The following is an 18,375-nucleotide window of genomic DNA, read 5'->3' as shown; positions in this document are numbered from 1 at the left end:
TGGCTCGGAATCAATCTAAGCCAATCTGTTTCGGTGTGTTGGGTGTGTCCATGGTGTGACTCGGGTGAGCTTTGACGGACATGACGTGGGTAGTATTGGTAGAGCACGATCTTTCGGAGCATGGACGTCCGTGGCTTTAAACTAGGCTTGAGAAAGGTCACTCGCGTGGAGGTGGTGGACTTTATCATCCAGACTACAGTTATTGGACCGCTTCGGTTCATTGGGCGTGCTTCCTAATTGCAGACTTGGGCAGTTGGTTCCTTGAGAAGTTTGATGCCAGTAGGGCCTGATAGGATAGATGTTAGAGTTTGGGGATCGTATGCTGGGTTTGTAGATAGTTTTATCCTCGGCAGCCATCTGATACTGTGCAGATCCGGAAATATATTGTTTCGCCCAAGGTTCTATCCGAGATCAAGAACCGATGAGGCGGGGACCACCCTGGAGACTCAGCCAAGACAGTACTGATAGTAGTAGTCCAAGGGAGTTGGCAGAGAGATATAATATATGTCAGTAATCAGCAGTAACTAACTTCTAGTGACTGTTATATACTCTAAATAATTATCAAATTTTAATTGTGACGGTTTAGCGGGGCGTCAGAAATAACTCCCATTCGCGGCTTCTGCGGCCTTATGTCTCCCGCTTGATCTATACTATAAGCCCGGCACCTCTCCCTCGAAAGGCGACGCATTTTCTCTTTAGTCTGCCTCAGCTGGAGCACTACCCAATAAATTGCCTCCGAGCCATGGAGCTCAATTTTCCATCCCGGCTTTTACATGATGAGCTTTGAAATTCCTGAAGCGAAGGGGTGACTTGCACATCTATTGTCGATGAATGAATTCCAAGAGGTGATTGTCAGCAGAAGGGGATGGGTATAAGATTTATTGAATGATCGGAAGAAACAGAAGAAGGAACAGAAGACGAAATGAAAGATGAGACGGAAGAAGAAAATAGGTGATGGAAGACAAGGTAGAAGAAAGTGAAGTAAAACAAGATGTGTATAGAGTCATGAAACTGGGCTTTCTTTCACTCTTACTTCTCTCTTATTATCCCCGAATCTTCTACCTTCATCTGTTTTCTCTTTCTCTTCCCCTTCTCTATCATCTGGGCACTCTCTCTCTCTTCTCTATATCTGTTCCTATTCCTATCTAATTCAGCATCTCATCCTAGTCGTCTTACGCCCATTCCTCTCGAGAAAGTCGCGAGACCAGGGCTCAACACGCAATGATTGAGCTCTCGGCACAACATCCCAAGCCCCTGCCTTGTGACCTGGCCGTCCACTCCAGAGAGCGTTTGTGCTTTGGATCCAACTCCACAACCTTGTCCTAGTGTCATAATACTCTTTCTGACTCAGGAACTGGCTCTTTGGATATATCACGCAATAATCCACCCGCAGCATGTCTATGGGTCACTTTTGCCTTTATAGCAGTGAACCATGTATTGATATCACTGCCATGGAACATAAGCCAAGATGGTTTGCTGCGCAGCGGTTCTTGACGCTCGAAGGAGAGCATGGGCTGTAATAACTCGCCCGCCTGGTCTCTCTCGCAAGCAAATTCGAAGAAGTTCTGTCTCCTCACAAGTACCTGCCGTCTGTTCTATTCTGGAGCTTACTGTTAGGTACACATTGAACGTGCCGGAATTGCCCGAAGAGGGATGTCGGAGAAGGTCCGCCGCAGCGTCTCCGGCTTCCCTCTTTCGCGCCGTGTTCCCCCACCCGCCTAACCTGCTAACCAACATCCCCCGGACAATCCCCACAATCCACTCCATCCACTCCATCCACTCCCTCTCATGGCCCAATTCGTGACTACTGATGGGCCTGGACCCCTCCCAACCCCAAGGCACGGCTGCCAATCGTTCAATCTTATCGCTGGTTTTCCGTGCCCCGCCAATTTCACTGCCGACTGGAATCCTCACCACACAATGAGTGATTTCTCCAGGTGCTAGCCCCAGACGTGGCCTTTCGAGCAGCCAGGCCTGTCTTGATCAAAGGATTCTGTCATTTCCCATGTACCATCGATATAACACGGCAGAGTGCTGCATTTCTCCCAACTTCGGGCATTGGACCACAATCCTTCGGGCTGCAGCTCGGTAGGATAGTCGCTGGCCGGATAACCGATTTGGACTCGTCTGCGCCCCGGTCTGGGGTCATTTCCCACCCCTCCCCCCAGACTTTCTCGTGCGGGCCCCGTGTTCAAATGGTGTCCTTGCTTCGGGTGGAACCGAGGCCTTGGTGTAGCTGTTTGATTTCCTCCCACCCGGGATGTAACCATATTCGACTGCTCGGGCTGGACCACGGCCCTACGCCGTGGCTTTACTTCCTGGAAATGGTCGATCGTTAGGCGCAAATTGAAGCGGTGCCACTTACAGCTCTGTCTATTTAACCAACGTGTAACCCCACTATCTTAACTAGGTTTCTTGTCCTATGGTTATATATCCAGTGGTTAGTCCGTCAGTCTGCCCGAAGTATCTCAGGCAAAGAAGAGGTCCCGCCTATATACGTCTGTCCCTATACTACAAGCACCTATCCTAGTATAGTCACCATGAGTGATTTAATACCGTCGTGGAATATTGTCCACAAACTAGAGAAGCGCAATCTTCTCATTGCAATCAACTGTATCGCAGGCTTGTCGATCCTGTTCTTCGGATACGACCAGGGAATGATGTCGGGGGTGAACAACTCCAAGAACTATATCGACCTTATGGGCTTCGGCTACACCAAGATGGTAGACGGAGAGCTTACTCCAGTTGTCACAGACAGTCTGCTACAAGGAGGGATTGTGTCCGTCTACTACCTGGGCACATTGTGCGGCGCGCTGGTTGGTGGCTGGATTGGTGATAAGATTGGTCGAATCAGGACCATCGCCTCAGGCGCTGTCTGGGCGGTCTTGGGGGCTTCCTTGCAGTGTGCAGCACAAAACCATAACTGGATGATCTGTTGTGAGTGACCCAGAACGCTAACCAGGTCATCCCACTAACGTATCCACTGCAGCACGTTTCATAAACGGCATTGGAACGGGCATTCTGAATGCTATCGTGCCGGTCTGGGCTACGGAGACTGCTGAACACACCTCCCGTGGAAAGTTTATTGCAATTGAATTCACCCTGAATATCTTCGGTGTCGTGGTTGCCTACTGGCTGGAGTTGTACGTTTTCGACCCCTTTGTCAGAGTTTCTCTAATCAGTTCAGTGGACTGTCCTTTATCGATGGTGGCAAATCTGCATTCCGCTGGCGGTTTCCTATCGCGTTCCAGATCATCTTCTTGCTTCTCCTGTTCGCTTCGGTCTGGTTCTTCCCCGAGTCGCCACGTTGGCTGGTCAAAGTAGGTCGTGAGCAAGAAGCGCGTTATATCCTTGGCCGTCTTCGAGGGAGTAGTGGTCACGATGCAGTCCGCGCCGAGGCTGAATTCCGGGACATTCAAAGCGTTGCAGAGATGGAACGGACGGTGAACTACAACACTTCCTATCTGTCCATGCTTTTCGGCTACAAAACCGGCAAATTACATCTTGGGCGGCGTGTACAACTTGTCATTTGGCTACAGATTATGCAGGAATGGGTTGGTATTGCGGGTGTCACTGTCTGTATGTTGACCTCCATAACGAAACTGCTGGGCCGACCTAACGGGGACAGATGCGCCGACCATCTTCAGTATCGCCGGTTTCGATTCCATGAAGAGTCAATGGCTTAGCGGGCTGAACAACGTCTTCTACATGGTGAGTACTCCTTTTGTTCCATGAAAACCTCCGGTCCCTCTTGTGCACTGCCTCTCAACGACCGGCTGCTCCATCGGACTCCTGTCCCACAGTCCTCCGCCACTTCATGCGTTGGACCAGTTCTGCATTCTTGTTATTTAGGTGGTACAGTCACCCGCATCTGAAGCCCCGTTGGTTGCGAACCTTTCCTGCATATGGGTCGTTATCTTCATCTCCGTCTGCCTTCAATGCTATCCCCATCGAAAATTCTCGAGCACATTCCCTTGCTTTTTATCTTTCCCCAGCCCAGCCCAGCCTCAGCCGTCCTCGCACTAACGACACAGTTCGCTACGCTCGTATGTGTCTTCACCCTCGACCGTATCGGCCGTCGGTGGACCCTATACTGGGGAGCCGTCGGCCAAGGAATCGCCATGTTTCTAGCCGGAGGATTCTCCCGGCTGGCAATCAATGCTCGAGACTCGGGTGATGCTGCGCGCGCCAGTTCATTCGGAGCCGCCGCCGCCGCAATGATATTCATCTTCACTTCAGTCTTCGGGGCGACATGGCTAACAGGTACGTTCTACCCTGTTTTGCCTGACTGACCCTCACTAACATATACACGTGCAGTGCCATGGATTTATCCCGCCGAGATCTACCCACTGGCCGTGCGAGCCCGCGGAAACGCCTGGGGGGTTGTTGGCTGGAGTATCGGTAACGGATGGCTGGTGAGTTGATCCTTCCACCTTTTAACCCTCCAAACAAACAAGCTAACCAGTTAGACCCTACTATGCCCTGTAATGTTCAGCGCGATCGGCGAGAAAACTCTATATGTTTTTGCAGCCAGCAACGTCATCACAATCCCGATGGTGTGGGCGCTGTACCCAGAGAGTAACCAGCGGACCTTGGAGGACATGGATCTACTCTTCGCATCGGATAGCCCATGGGTATGGGACGCCGAGAAAACGTTCCGGCAATTGAAGGCCGAGAATCCTGGATACGTGGAGACGGCAGCTCGGAAGGGGAGTGTAGTGGTTGAGCATGTACAGGATGTATAGATGAGACGGCTCAGCCTTGACCGATCATACATCATCTAGAGTGCATATCACATAAGTTAAACGACTTGATGCCTATATTTGAACTAGCATGTAATACACAACGTCAAAGCATGTGAGCCCTCCTACCATGTAGAGCATGAATCTCCAACATATCCACTGAGATCTGCCCTAATGTCCCAGATCAATTCGATGTAATATTCAATTTATAGACCACATACTACAAACCTTATCACACAACTACTGGGGTTATAGCTCAGTGGTAGAGCGCTCGCTTTGCATTCCTACAGCTAAATTGCGAGAGGTCGAGGGTTCGATCCCCTCTGACTCCATTTTTTGGCCCATACAAGAATGGTACCACCTATATACACTTTTTTGTATACTTGGTTGGAACTATGTAAAATACGTAGTAGTTTATCTTTTACCTCTGGTTAAAGTAGAGCAATATGGATAGATACAAAGGAGGTGTGATAAATACTTAATGCACGGGTGGCTGGAAGGGATGAATGAGTGAATGCCCTATGTTCCCGGCCTCACAGAAAATGCCTCACCTACAACGAACGGTATCGGGATGCTAATTATGGATATAGGTCATAGATATAACCGTATCAACATCCCGGCCTAAGACCAAGGTTATCTGCACATCGCAGATTGTAGTCGAGACTAGCAGATTTTGGTCTGGGTGTTTCCCTCCCTTCTCTGGCTTCGTCTAAAGGATAGATGAGTGCGGTGTGGTCGAGGAGGGTATTATGTTGGGTATAAGACGAAGAAATCCGGTAAATGAACGCAGGATGTTGAATAAAAGGAGATATTCTATCGTTGGAACGGAAATATAAACAAGTGGGTGGTAGATACCGAAGAAGCTGGGTGATATACTCTGCTACTAGTAGTTGGTCTACCTAATGTGATAGTCAGTTATGGGAAACTTTACCAGGTGAGTCGGTCTTTCACTTTGAGATGAAAAGAGAAAAGAAAGACAAGACCCACCACACTGGAATGGAACAGAAGAACACAGACAAGGGATCATTCAATGCTTGATGACTCGTCAGGTTCTCACTCTATTTAAGATGGCAGGTTAACAAGCTCAAGCTCAACCTCACACTCACCTATGTTCTCAGAAACACCCTCTCTCCCTCCTCCTCCTCCCTCCTCCCCTTTTCCACGAACAGATACACCCGAGCGAAAAGCAAGACGTTCTAAATCTTGATAACATGGATTACTTCAGTGCCCTTCCCCTGGAATTAAATGTTCTTATCCTCGAGAATGTGGATGACTGGGTTAGTCTCGAACATCTGATCCAGACCTGCCCAACGGTGGCTGCACTCTTCGAGCCGGGCCACGACGATCCAAACACAGCAGCGAATCCTATGGCTCTGGACATCGTCAAGTGCGTCCTAGCCAATGATCCCATCATGAGCCACAAGCTGGACCGTCTTTTTTGGCTCTGTGCCAACCTTCGCCACTCCCCCACATACATCAAAAACGACACCATCGCCAGATTCGTGAGCAACGACAATGAAGATCGAACCGAATCCTATGAGTGTACGATGACTCGAACCGAGCTACGGGAAATGATACGCGTGGCTGCGAATATCCGCCGATTAGCCTGCGCGTGTTTGACATCCTTTGTTAGATGTCTGCAAGATAACCAGCCCCGATGCTCAAGCCGAGATATGAGAATTGAAACCCAACCCACGCGGCATCACTTGTTGTTGTTGCACGCCGACCCGCCCTCGTGGATAGAGGAGTATCGGGTCTACCGCGCTCTATGGAGGTTGCAACTGCACACCGACCTCATCGGAGCTGGGGTTTGGCCGCCGGATGATTCTGGCCACCTGATGGATCAGTTCATGAGCGCTTGGAGCTGTAGCAAAGAAGTGACAGCGGGTAGGGAGATGCGATCTGTGTCCGAGTGTCTGGTGAAGTTGTACGGGAAGAGCCGGACGGATATTCCATGTTCGAAGAATCAGGGCTCGTCCGAATTGATCACTTGCATGCCCGACACGTTCGTGGCCGATGTCAACTTGTGGGTGTGGAGTCTTCCAGCCCAGCCTAATGATCTGACTCAGTTCTGGGGCCCGGGGCCTGGACGGGGAGGACGGTGCAACATAGTGCATTGGTTCTCGCAACTGAGGGAACGGTTTCATATATCTGAGTTTTACTTGGAAAATGATACCGTAGTGGACTTGGCATTATGGGCAATGGGAATGTGGATCTGGAGTGACCAGCGGCTGCGTGAGGCGAGACTCTGGCGAACAGAGGTTGATCCAGCTGAGGGGTGGGTGGGAGTTATAGGGGGATGGAAAACGGGGGTTAAAAATAAAAGTTGGAGTCAGAGGGGATCGAACCCTCGACCTCTCGCATTTTAGCTGTAGGAATGCAAAGCGAGCGCTCTACCACTGAGCTATAACCCCAGTTTGATGAGATTTTTGATTACATAATGTTACATATAGAGGAGAGGGGATCACTTGGCTGTAGGTGATGGCTTAGTCTGGTGTTGTGGTTGGGGTGACTATTGCTGTTGAGTGTGGGGTTGGCTTAATCGCTTCTTGGTACACTTGTGGGGGCCATGGGGGAACTATATTTGTGGTTTCCGTTGTTTCTATGAAATACAATGGCATCTAAAAGCGTTTCTTTAGAATGTCTATCCACGGGATGACTAGAACAGTTGGAGTGTGTCAATATTGAGAATCTATTTCTATAAGGTGGGTTGAAATTATTATCTTGCTCCTTTCACTGAAATATGGCACTCGAATTCATATGGAGTTAGCGGGCTGGAATCCCACAATGTATTGTTGTTCTTCCAGCCTAGTCTATCCCTGATGCCAGCATTTAGACACATCATGGTATTAACTGGAGAGCGTCGCTGCTCATCTGTGATTTGGCCTATTCAGACTATCACGGCTCGGTATTAGAAAACGAACCCACGCCGAACAGAGTGCGTATGGTGTTTCTTTGAACATGCTAAGTGATCCCAGGTGAAGCATAATCACGTCTCTTCAAGCTAGTTAATAACAGATGACAAGAATACTCGAAAGATAAACTCACCAGTAGGAGAAGCTGATTTCATCGAGCCTTCTTCCCTCAAGACATTCCCACCAACAACTTCGAGGGACCAATATTGGTGTAACCCCCGGATTCAGACCATGAACACATCTTTGGAATGATGGTCTTGATAAGTGAATGATTAGAAAGCTGCCAGTAGATCATTTCAATCCAAAGTTGGCTCTGGACTTGGATGGCTTGGCCCGACAGTATCTAGCCATAGTTAGCAGGAACTCAGGCAAGTCTCGTTGGATCACACTAACCCACGCCAACACGCACAAACCGGTATGTATTGACTGAGTGGCCATGAATAGCCATAACTCCCGTTAGACCTGCGTCCGTATTACCACCCAGGCCACCGCTGAAGCCTGGGAAAGCGTCAATTCGATGGCAACTATCACTACCACAACCAAGCAGCTATACAGCTGTAAAGCCCATCGCCATCGTTGGTCTGAGGAGACTTTTATTCCAAAACATCAATGTTGTTTGATAGGTAAGATATTTTGTAGATGGTAGGTTCCTTGTCTGCCGTATGGCTCTACAGAGGAGAACTCGGTTCGTACTCCTCTATGTTATAGCCCTCCTCCATTATGGGTGATAAACAGGGCTCCCTGAAACCAAACCGGGACTGGGCTCCCTCTCGTCCATAGCTGAGGTCTTCGTCCATGTCCTCCGGCTCCCAATGGGAACTTGCAGATCCCCCCGTAGTGGCCAAGGGGGTTTGGGAGTTAGCATAGGGCTGTCTCGCACCGACCACGCGCTCTCGCAGGTCATTGATGCGATCAACCGTGTGTTGGAGTTCACTTTCAAATTCGTCGCAGAAACCCTCGTATCTTCGTGGATCGGGCAGATTTTCACATGCCTGTTGGATTTGTGCTGTGGCCTCGTCTAGCAAGAGCAGCTGCTCTTCGAACTGGCTTGTGACCTGTTCCTGGAATACTTCCCAGATTGTTCCGACCATGCGGGCCCGCTTAGGAGGAAGTGCTATACTGGATCTTTGTTTTTCTTCAAGGATCTGACCCTCCAGGAGCTCGGAGTGAATGCTCAGCCGTAATGATAGAAGTTTGATGCGATCTGTCAGCCAGGACGCCTCTTCTTTGACGGTCCCAAGCAGCCTCAATATATCTTCTCTCACCTGGTCTCCGTTATAATTGAAAAATGAGTCCTGGGTGATTAAGGTTTCTTCCTCGAGGGCCGCATCACTTTGCACTTCCTTCTCCTCCACGAGACGGATAGTATAAACAACTGGGTCCTGGGCGTCGCATTCATGCTCATAGACGTCGTTTTCAGATATTTCAGGCCGTTTCTGGTCCGCGATAATCAACGTGAATGCGAGGCACATACACGAGACGACAAGAATGATGCGCCGCGTAGCTGACTCATAGGCAAGAAGCAGGTTATTAGCGATACATGAGACGACGAGAGTAATACGCCGCGTAGCTGACTCATAAGCAAGAAGCAGGTTATTAGCGATACACGAGAGCCACTGCGAAGCTTGTCCAGACAGAGATAAATTAGCTTCACTTGGCTTTTCTTCCGGAGTAACCAGTATATCACTGGCGTCATCATCCTCGATAGCCCCAGCTTTAAGGAGAGCCTCAACGGCCCCTAGCAGCAGCGCAGAGTTGGCTTCTCTGAAAGGCCGCTTATCACGCCAAGGATATGGGTTATTTGCGATATGAGAAGCCAAGGGCGAGAAAATAGGATCATCGAGGTAGGAAAGGGTGTAGTTTGGAAATGGAGCTAGCTCTGGCTCACGGTAAAGTAAGAGCCCAGGCGAAGACAATGGATAGAGGATGCCAATAAGGGCTGTCAGGAGTGACAGAAGAGCGGTAGCACACGGAGTCATGATTAACAGAGCTTCGAAAAGATGTCAACGACGATGAAGATGATGAGGAGGATAACCAATAGGTTGTGGAAGAAGAGGGGAGAAGAGAGAGGAAGCAGAAAGAAGAGGGAGCTGGCTGGAAGGGCAGGCGGAAAGGATATATGTGGCTGGGGGGGAATCCCGGCACTTGCCTTTACTTGCCTTCACCTGAGGAGGAACTCTCCTTTGCATGATATTCACGGCCAAGTCCATGATACGGCTTGGGTGAATGTTTCGACCGCGTTCAATGCTTACGAATGTATTTTATTCATCTCAATAGACTATCGGGTCCAAGGGTATCATCATCATGTCCAGTCACTGCAAATGCGACTCCAAATCCAAGACAACTATCAAGCCGCCTGTTCGACCAGGTACTTTCGACAAGCATCTTTCAGCTTGTTGATCCGCCGCTGGGTATGCACAAACACCTCTCGGTACATATCCAGACTCTCCTGCACCACTTGCTGTCGAGTCCGCAAGCCAGCGCAGATCTCCCGCATGCGGAGCTCCATTTCCTTACGGAGGAACGGCTTGCTCAGAGAAGGGCTATCGGGCATACCAGCAAAGACATTATCGTATCCTTCCACCAAAGCAATGCCCAGCCGAGTGGGAATCAGCTCTTTGACTGCGTTCCGACCGCTTCCGCGCGAGTGAACAGCAACGTACTGTCGCTCTTTGATCTTGGCAATGTGCTCGGCCATGGTAGCATCCGTGCCGATTCCATTGGCGTCCATCAGACCAATCAGCTCCGGTTCGGTCAGATAGTTCGGGGGCGTGGTCTTTCCATCGAAGATCTTGGCTTCAGTTGGTTCGAACAGCTCGCCCATCTGGAAGTTTGGGAGCTGCTGACTGCTCTCCCATTTGTCGTAGACGTAGACGTCCAGGTAGTTTCGTTCGAGAACCAGGAGGCCCTTGGCGTGGAAAAACTCGTCGCCGTATTGGATTTCGATTTCGGTCGATTGACCTTTGGCATCTTCGGAGCAGCAGGCCAGGAAGCGTCGGACGACGAACTCGTAGACTTTCTTCTCATCGGCGGTGAGAGCGGTGGGTGCGACCCAACAGATGGGATGTATGGGTGGATGGGCTTGATCGTTGTGTCGACCTGCTCGGGGGGTCTTGAATGCGCCGTCCAGGAGACTGCAAACATTAGTGACTGCAGGAAAGGGAAACCTGGGGGGTGCGTACTGCCGAGCATATTGACCCCAGTTTCCGTCTGGTAGCTGCTTTTCGACTAGCTTCTTCAAATCGATTCCTTTATCAAATTGGTCTGTTTCGGTACGGGGGTAACTGATAAACCCCTTTGTGTAGAGGGCTTCTGCGACCTGGATAGTGTGAGCCGTTGCTCAGATACATCGCAAAGACTACACGCCCTACCTTCATGATTGTTTGACTGTCCATGCGGAGGTATCTACTTCCCATCATTTGCAGGTCCACCGTCGTCAACGGCAGAGGCCTCCATTTGCTGGTGGGCTTCTGGCTGACCTTGGTGACCTTGGCTTTCTTTGCCACCAGGCACCGTTCCAGCATCACCGTCACCGCTGCCCTGTCGAAAAGATGGACGCGTTTCCAAAGAAAATTGACCTTGATGTCATCCCGTGAATGCATGACCTTGATGCCCCAAAACGTTTCGGGTTTGAAGTTCTTCACTCGAAGGTAGCGATCAACTACGAAGCCGAGTGTCGGGAATTGACAGGATCCTGTTCGATGGTTAGAGCAGACACACAGAGTAGCCCATATACATAACTATAGCTCGTACCATAGCTTATGATGGTTTCCTGCAGAGCTGCAGAAAGAGGTTTTAACTGAAGAGTTTGCAAGCGAGTGAACGCCGCACCGATCCGGAGATCGAGTTCAATTCTGGCCGCTACTGCATTTGCTTGGAGGTCATCTAGCTCAATGAGCGTCCGAGCAGCATTGAGCACATGGCTTTATTCTGCAAGTCAACGACCCAGTGAATATGGAAAGGGGGTTGGCACTCACGCTTTCTCCGTGTTGCTGAACCTGGCCCGTTTAACGAGGATGCGAGCGTTTCCTTCCTTTGCTTGCTTGCGGATTTCCGTTCCAATATGCTCACCTTCTCGATCGCAGTCAGTCCAAATGAAAAGGGCTCTGCATCGCTTGGCTTGTTCCTGAATATTGGCCGCAATGGCTACTTTATCCTGACGCCAGATATCAGCAGAGACTTTATACTCGAAGGTGCGTAGGACTATATACTTCGGCCACCGACTCGCGCACTGGAGCTTCAAAAAGCGCGGCTGGTGGGCAGGACAACCAGGTTTTGTATTGACGCTCGAAATCCAGTCCTGTCAAATGGCCAATGACACTGGTCATGGTCACGGAGCAGGTGCCCCAAGGACCTCCAAAATTGAAGTCGAATACATAATTCTTCACATACTGGTTGCCCCGGATGGATATCTACAGCTACTTCAGTATCAATTACTCCCTAGGAAACACTGGCAACTTACTGTTTGAAAGGAGCCACCGGACAAGTGCTGGGCCACAGCTTTGGCGATGGCTGGCTTTTCAGCCACGCACAGCACCCTTTGAACTGGCATGACAGCAGGCCTGAGTTGAGCTGGAAGACTAAAGCAGGCCCATTACAGAGCCTCCTTGGGAAAAGCTACCGGAGAGGGATTTAATGAACATTGCCGCGTTGCGTATTGCAGTAACTAGTACCTACTTGCCTCGAACGCGAAAAAGACGCGAGTCACGGGGATGGTGCCTTGGTGCCTTGCCATCTTTATGCCTGAGGCAGCAACACCACCGTTGCCATAACATTTTGTTGTTTGGGTTCCCGGCGGTTGTTGTTGTTTTCCCAATCCCATCCCACCTTTTCCCACCAGAGCTCTCTCTCCACTCACATGCGAGAGCTTTCCCATCACCCCAGCAGCAACTGACTCCAGTCCAGCTTACCAAGATGGCGCTACCACTCCCTGACGTCAAGTCCGTCGCCGACTGTGCATCCTTCGGCCACACTGTCCTACCCTTCCTGTCGCAAATCACAGCGCTTCCCGAGCGACTGCAGCTGGCGGCGGCGGCCAAGGATGTCGACATCCTCAAGGACATCTATCTCTCCACCAACCCTTTTATCACGGCCCTTGGCTTCAGTTTATTCCTCTCCATCATCCTCCTGATCGCCTCGGAGATCAACCGGAACTACTCCCAGGTTGACCGGTTCTGGAGCATCCTCCCATCCGTGTACAATGTGCACTTTGCTGTCTGGGCACGCTTGTCGGGTCTCCGGACCCAGAGTTTGGATATCATCGCCGCCATCATCTTGATTTGGAGTGTAAGCCACCCTGATCATCTACCAATTAGTTGCATGTGTACTAATCCGTGCAGGTTCGTTTGACGTTCAACTACTGGCGCCGAGGTGGCTACTCCATCGGCTCGGAGGACTACCGCTGGCAGATCGTGCGGTCCAAGGTCAACAACCGATTTGCCTTCTTCCTATTCAATATCCTCTTTATCAGCCTAGCACAGTCTTTGCTGCTGCTTTTCATCACGGCCCCGACCTACAACTTCCTCCTTCTCTCCCGCTTGTCGGATCAGAAGTCCTTTGAGCTCCCTGACCTCATCTTCTCCCGTGTCGCCTTCTTCTTCATCATCATTGAATACTTTGCCGACCAGCAGCAATGGAACTTCCAGACCGCCAAACATAGCTACCAGAAGACGGCGCGGATCCCTGACCAGTACAAGGGGCAGTTCGACCCTGAGGATCTGGAGCGCGGATTCGTCGTCAGTGGATTATGGTCCCTTTCTCGCCACCCGAACTTCCTCTCCGAGCAGCTCATCTGGCTCACCCTGTATCTCTGGAACTGCTACCGCACCGAATCCTACGTCCAGTGGACCGGCATTGGCGTCTTGGGTTACCTGCTCATCTTCCAGGGCAGCACTCGTCTCACCGAGTCGATCAGCGCCAGCAAGTACCCCGAATACCGCGAGTATCAGGCTCGCGTGGGACGGTTTGTCCCCCGTCTGTCGGTCAAGCCTAAGTACAAGCGCAGCGGCAAGAAGAAGGCTCGCCAGGCTGTCACCGAGATTGACAATGGCCAGCAGATCGTTCAGGAGGCGGACAAGAAGAGCCAGTGATGTAAGGGTGCGCCTAATGAATTAGGCCGATATTAGCCTTTCTACTCGGTTGTGGGTGTTCATTATATTCTTTATCTGGGGTTTCTTTTTCTGCTTTAAGTTACTTGGAGTACATATTTTGGTGTTGGATTCTCGGAAAACATATATCATCTAGCTTTTTGCATATACCTTTATCATCTTCACTCTTGGATATCCTTGTCAAATCTATGAAAAGTTTGGCCATTGGAGAAGCACACCCCAGTTGGGCGGTCTTTTGTCTTGCGTTCATGTTAGCCAGGTCTATTACATTTAGTTTAATGTGGTGTGAAGAGCCAAGCCAGTAACGAAGCTTTAACCTGAAGGAACGTGATCTGAACCTCCTGCATCTATGTGTTACGATAGGGAGGCGCTACAGCCACACCAGCATCTTACAACCGCCGCTATAACCACACAAATCTCATCCCACGCCTGGTTTCATTACTACCAGACCTTCACCGCTCAGGACACACTATGCTCGAGGCCTTATATTCATGCCCAAGGTGTTGAATGTATGCCCAAGACCCTGAATCCATGCCTGAGGCTGTAATATCATGCCTCAGGCTACTGTATAGTCTCATGAGCGATTTACAGGATACTTTTTCTAGCAGGGCTTATAAACTTGGATCAGATATTGTATAAGCTATCTTGGAAAAAAGTAAACAAGAATTTACACAGACTTCCATGGCTCCACTACAGTGATTTTCCTAAAGCAGTAGGTCCTACGTTACACCTCATCCCCGATGACGATATTGTACCTCAGCCTCAAGAATGCAAACAGAAACTGCCAGGTTTGCAGGCATGACAACACCCCTCGATTTGAGGGTTTTGTAGAAGAGCTAGTCAAGTGCTATCTATACTGGACTAGCTAGGGTTTTAACGGAATCGACTTCCTATTACTAATCGATACCTTACTCTGTTATCTTGAAACCGAAGTTGGAGGGCCCATGACGTAGGCCACCTACTTCTAGTAAATCATCCAAACAATAATGCCTACATACGAGGAAGAAATAGAATAGGATCTAGTCAAATGCCATTGAACAATTCCACTACCGTCTAGTTATCAGAAACCCCAATAAGAATAAGACTACCTACTATACAGATACAATACACAGAGAAGGCTTTCTTGAAGAAGGAAAGCGCATGAGGAGAGGAGAAGAAGGGATGGCTGGGGGCAAAGAGGAGAGGGGGAAGGGAAAGGGAACGCAAGAACAAGGTCCTATTTATAATAACAACCTTGCAAAGGAAAACGAAGCATGAAAGAGTCCGGAAAGCAGCAGAGGGAAATTGTTGGAAAGGAGATGCTCCGTGTGTTCACAATAAAGACAAAACCCAAGCGAGAAACGATATATGATATGACATGCACCCCCCGCCCCATCCTTCGTCAGCCGTGATGTTCCTGCTCGAGAGAAAAGAATGCAGAGTCCAAAAATGCATCATCTATGGGGTAATAGGGGTGGAGTCGCGGCCATCGTTGCCTCCGGGTTGCGTAGGCTCCGGGGGAGCGATGGTGCCACGGCCGTCAAAGTACTTGGCGAACTCGTTGGATTCGGGCCACTCTCTGGGACCGAGAAGACGGATCATGTCATCACGGCTGAGGACCTCCTTGGACAAAAGTTCCTCGGCCACGATGCCGACTTCCTTCTTCTTCTTGGTCAGGAGATCGTGGCACTGCTTGTAGGCCTGGTCGATGATTCGGCGGACTTCGGCGTCGATATCCCGGGCCGTGTCTTCGGAGAAGGGCTTGTGCATCTGGCTCTTCGGGTCCTCCTCGTAGTAAATGTAGCGCAGCTTGGACGACATGCCCCACTTCGTCACCATGGCGGTGGCCATCTGGGTGACCTTGTTGAAATCATCACTAGCTCCGCTGGTGACGGTATCGAAATGCAGCTCCTCGCTGACACGTCCTCCCAGGGTCATGGCCATGCGGTCCATGAGCTGGTTCGCATTCAACAAGTAGGTGTCGCCGTTGGCCGGCAGGTATTGGGCGTAACCCAGGGCCCCTTGGCCACGGGGGATGATAGAAACCTTGAGGAGAGGATCAGCCCAACGGAAGTACCAGCCGCAGATAGCATGGCCGGCCTCGTGGTAGGCGACTGTGCGCTTCTCCTCGGGCGAAAGCACAAGGGATTTCTTTTCCAGACCACCAATCACACGTTCGATGGCTTGCTCGAAGTGCTTCATGGTGACATGATCGGCGTTTTCACGGGCCGCTGTATAACAGTTAGTCAAACATTCCTAGAGTACCTCTTCTGCATAGGAGAGAGTTAACTTACCAACCAAAGCCGCTTCGTTGACGCAGTTTGCGATATCAGCACCAGCGAATCCGGGGGTCAAAGCCGAAAGTCTTCCTTGAAGGTATTCCAGGTCCTCCTTCGTCACAATCTTCTTCAAATGAACGGCGAAAATCTGCTTGCGGCCATCCATGGTGGGCCTGTCAATAGAGATATGCCGATCAAAACGTCCGGGACGCATCAAAGCCTGATCTAGAACGTCGGGTCTGTTGGTACCAGCCAATACCACCACTTGTTCGGAAGTGTTGAAGCCGTCCATCTCGGTAAGAATCTGATTCAAGGTGCTCTCACGCTCATCATTGCCGCCGTAGTTCGACTTGGATCTCGATTTACCAATGGCATCAATTTCATCGATGAAGATAATGCACGGCGTGGCCTTCCGCGCGTTGGCGAACAGATCACGAACTCGAGAGGGACCGACACCCACGAACATCTCGACAAACTCCGATCCACTGACGCTGAAGAAAGGCACGCCAGATTCACCAGCTGTAGCCTTTGCGAGCAACGTCTTACCGGTACCGGGAGGACCCGAGAGAATGGCGCCACGGGGGATTTTGGCACCAAGCTTCTGGAATCGTTCCGGGCTCTTGAGGAAGCTGACGAATTCCATGATCTCCACCTTGGCTTCGTCCATTCCAGCCACGTCGGAGAACTTGATCTTGATATCGGTCTCTTGGTTGAAGCGCTTGGCACGGCTCTTACCAATGCCGAAAATCCCACCCTGGCCACCGCCGCTACCTGCACGTCTAGACAGGAAGTATACACCTGCGAGGAGAAGCACCGTGGGGCCGAAGCTTACAAACGTAGCTGCCCAGGGAAGTTCTCCCTGATACAAAACGGGAATCCGTTCAGTACTGGGGACTCCAAGTTCCTCCTGAGCTGCATCCAGTTTCCGCTCAAAGCCGTCAACGGATCCGATGGTGAAATAGTAGAAGAAGCCAGGGTAAGCAGCGGGCGATTCGGGGTAGACTTGAGACACCGCATCACGGTGAAGCTCCACCCGAACCCGGGAGTTGTTGAGGACAACCAGCCTCTCAACCAAGCCTCTCTCGAGGAAGTTCGATCTAAACTCCTGCCACGTAATCTCGTTGGTGTTTTCGCTGGGAAAGATGCTGCGGTAGACATAGTAACTGACAAGCACGCCGGCCCAAAGATATAAGTTGTCGAATTTGAAAGAGAACATTTCTTGAGGCTCTGGCGGTTTGTTGCCGGACTGCTTTTTGTCTTTCCGTTGTTGTTTTAGCCGTTCTTCCTGTCGCGCTCGTGACTCTTCGTTTGGTTCCTTCTGTGTCTCCTCTTTCTTGAACGCCTCCTCTTTATTAACCGCCTCCTCCTTCTTAGACGCCTCCTCCTTCTTAGACGCCTCCTCCTTCTTAGACGCCTCCTCTGTCGTAGGTGCCTCCTTTCCCTCTTCCGATTGGTTCTCTTTCTTCAACCTCTCCTGCTCGAATTTGTGTGCGTGAACGGCGAAAGCATCGAGCAAACGAGATAGTTCACGTGTCAGCATCATATAAGTCATGACAGATGCAGGGCGCCTAGTTTTGATATGCGTATCAATGAAATCTTTCACTGGCGTGGGAATTCCATGTGCCAACATCACCGTTCGCGCGTCCTCAATCATCAAATGTTGCGAAGCGGGCGCCCGTTCCTTCAAGTGCGCGATGAACTGATCGAGCTGTTCTTGATCTTCCTTGTTGAGCACAGACTCCTCCTCCGCCTTCGCCTTTCCGCCATTGTTCCCGGATCCGGTTCCTGAACTTGCCGTCTTCTTGTTGGCATTGCCATTCGGGGGTTTCGGGCCACCGGAGCGCTGCGTAGCATACGTTCTGGCTCGGTGTGAAAGGATAAGAGTTGAAAGTCTTGACTGTGGACCGTGTGCAGAGAGCGGTCCTGCGCGGTAGATGCAGTCTGTAGCTCTCCTTGAGTATCGAGCAAGATTGCCTGGCCGGCGGAGCATGGAGGAGGCCATGGTCGAGGAAGATGAGCCCGGAGGCTAAGGTAAAGCGGGGAGTTCTAAAATCTCAATGGCAAGTCGAGGCTATTGCAGCCATAGAGGCACCGTTGGAATAAGAGGTGGCGGGGAAGATGAAAGCTCTTGAGGGAGCTGATGTCGCCTGTAAGTCGTTCGCTCACTCCCACGCTTCCCGCCTTCGATTTTCCTCGTTCCGTTCGCCGGCTGAGTCATCCGCCCACCGCCGCCCACCGGCCAGAACCCCAAGGAAGTCGGTGGACTTGATCATCAGCGAGGTTGTTCATGATTTAACATCATTTACTAGTGATGTACAGTGATTTACAGTGTAGATGCTTTCAGTGGGGACGA

At 50.6% G+C, this 18,375-nt stretch overlaps 6 protein-coding genes and 2 non-coding genes across 8 annotated transcripts; 4 read left to right on the top strand and 4 right to left on the bottom strand.

Annotated features, from left to right (window-relative positions):
- Nucleotides 1-2,405: 2,405 nt before the first annotated feature.
- BO94DRAFT_237165 (putative MFS monosaccharide transporter) lies at nucleotides 2,406-4,844 on the top strand. Its single transcript, XM_025606339.1, has 7 exons — nucleotides 2,406-2,937; nucleotides 2,990-3,143; nucleotides 3,188-3,579; nucleotides 3,629-3,711; nucleotides 4,035-4,263; nucleotides 4,318-4,415; nucleotides 4,470-4,844. The coding sequence occupies exons 1-7, from the start codon at nucleotides 2,541-2,543 to the stop codon at nucleotides 4,743-4,745; spliced, it is 1,629 nt and encodes a 542-aa protein (XP_025463600.1). The 5' UTR covers nucleotides 2,406-2,540; the 3' UTR covers nucleotides 4,746-4,844.
- Nucleotides 4,845-4,987: 143 nt separating this feature from the next.
- BO94DRAFT_t271 lies at nucleotides 4,988-5,074 on the top strand. Its single transcript has one exon. It is a non-coding gene; the product is annotated as a tRNA-Ala (tRNA).
- Nucleotides 5,075-5,729: 655 nt separating this feature from the next.
- On the top strand, nucleotides 5,730-7,111 carry BO94DRAFT_578233 (uncharacterized protein; the record flags this gene model as incomplete). Its single annotated transcript, XM_025615205.1, has 1 exon — nucleotides 5,730-7,111. The coding sequence occupies exon 1, from the start codon at nucleotides 5,954-5,956 to the stop codon at nucleotides 7,109-7,111; it is 1,158 nt and encodes a 385-aa protein (XP_025463599.1). The 5' UTR covers nucleotides 5,730-5,953.
- Nucleotides 7,070-7,156, bottom strand: BO94DRAFT_t267. Its single transcript has one exon. It is a non-coding gene; the product is annotated as a tRNA-Ala (tRNA).
- A 1,169-nt stretch (nucleotides 7,157-8,325) lies between these two features.
- Nucleotides 8,326-9,636, bottom strand: BO94DRAFT_589380 (uncharacterized protein; the record flags this gene model as incomplete). The annotated part of the gene is made up of 1 exon (XM_025615945.1): nucleotides 8,326-9,636. One exon carries the CDS (start codon nucleotides 9,634-9,636, stop codon nucleotides 8,326-8,328), a length of 1,311 nt encoding a protein of 436 aa, XP_025463598.1.
- A 197-nt stretch (nucleotides 9,637-9,833) lies between these two features.
- Nucleotides 9,834-12,305, bottom strand: BO94DRAFT_500423 (DNA topoisomerase 3). The gene is made up of 7 exons (XM_025609413.1): nucleotides 12,120-12,305; nucleotides 11,869-12,069; nucleotides 11,635-11,813; nucleotides 11,411-11,580; nucleotides 11,029-11,351; nucleotides 10,840-10,976; nucleotides 9,834-10,791 (listed from the first exon to the last, which is right to left on the bottom strand). The coding sequence occupies exons 1-7, from the start codon at nucleotides 12,207-12,209 to the stop codon at nucleotides 10,005-10,007; spliced, it is 1,887 nt and encodes a 628-aa protein (XP_025463597.1). The 5' UTR covers nucleotides 12,210-12,305; the 3' UTR covers nucleotides 9,834-10,004.
- A 176-nt stretch (nucleotides 12,306-12,481) lies between these two features.
- On the top strand, nucleotides 12,482-13,930 carry BO94DRAFT_237099 (DUF1295 domain protein). Its single transcript, XM_025606338.1, has 2 exons — nucleotides 12,482-12,943; nucleotides 12,997-13,930. Exons 1-2 carry the CDS (start codon nucleotides 12,572-12,574, stop codon nucleotides 13,744-13,746), a joined length of 1,122 nt encoding a protein of 373 aa, XP_025463596.1. The 5' UTR covers nucleotides 12,482-12,571; the 3' UTR covers nucleotides 13,747-13,930.
- Nucleotides 13,931-14,781: 851 nt separating this feature from the next.
- BO94DRAFT_578229 (ATP-dependent metallopeptidase FtsH/Yme1/Tma family protein) lies at nucleotides 14,782-18,171 on the bottom strand. Its single transcript, XM_025615204.1, has 2 exons — nucleotides 16,038-18,171; nucleotides 14,782-15,974 (listed from the first exon to the last, which is right to left on the bottom strand). Exons 1-2 carry the CDS (start codon nucleotides 18,022-18,024, stop codon nucleotides 15,202-15,204), a joined length of 2,760 nt encoding a protein of 919 aa, XP_025463595.1. The 5' UTR covers nucleotides 18,025-18,171; the 3' UTR covers nucleotides 14,782-15,201.
- Nucleotides 18,172-18,375: the final 204 nt, after the last annotated feature.

Source organism: Aspergillus sclerotioniger, assembly GCF_003184525.1.
Source record: "Aspergillus sclerotioniger CBS 115572 chromosome Unknown BO94scaffold_31, whole genome shotgun sequence".
NCBI classification, from domain to species: Eukaryota; Fungi; Ascomycota; class Eurotiomycetes; order Eurotiales; family Aspergillaceae; genus Aspergillus; species Aspergillus sclerotioniger.
The sequence above is the reverse complement of the archived record's forward strand: the minus strand, read 5'-3'. Positions and strand labels throughout refer to the sequence as shown.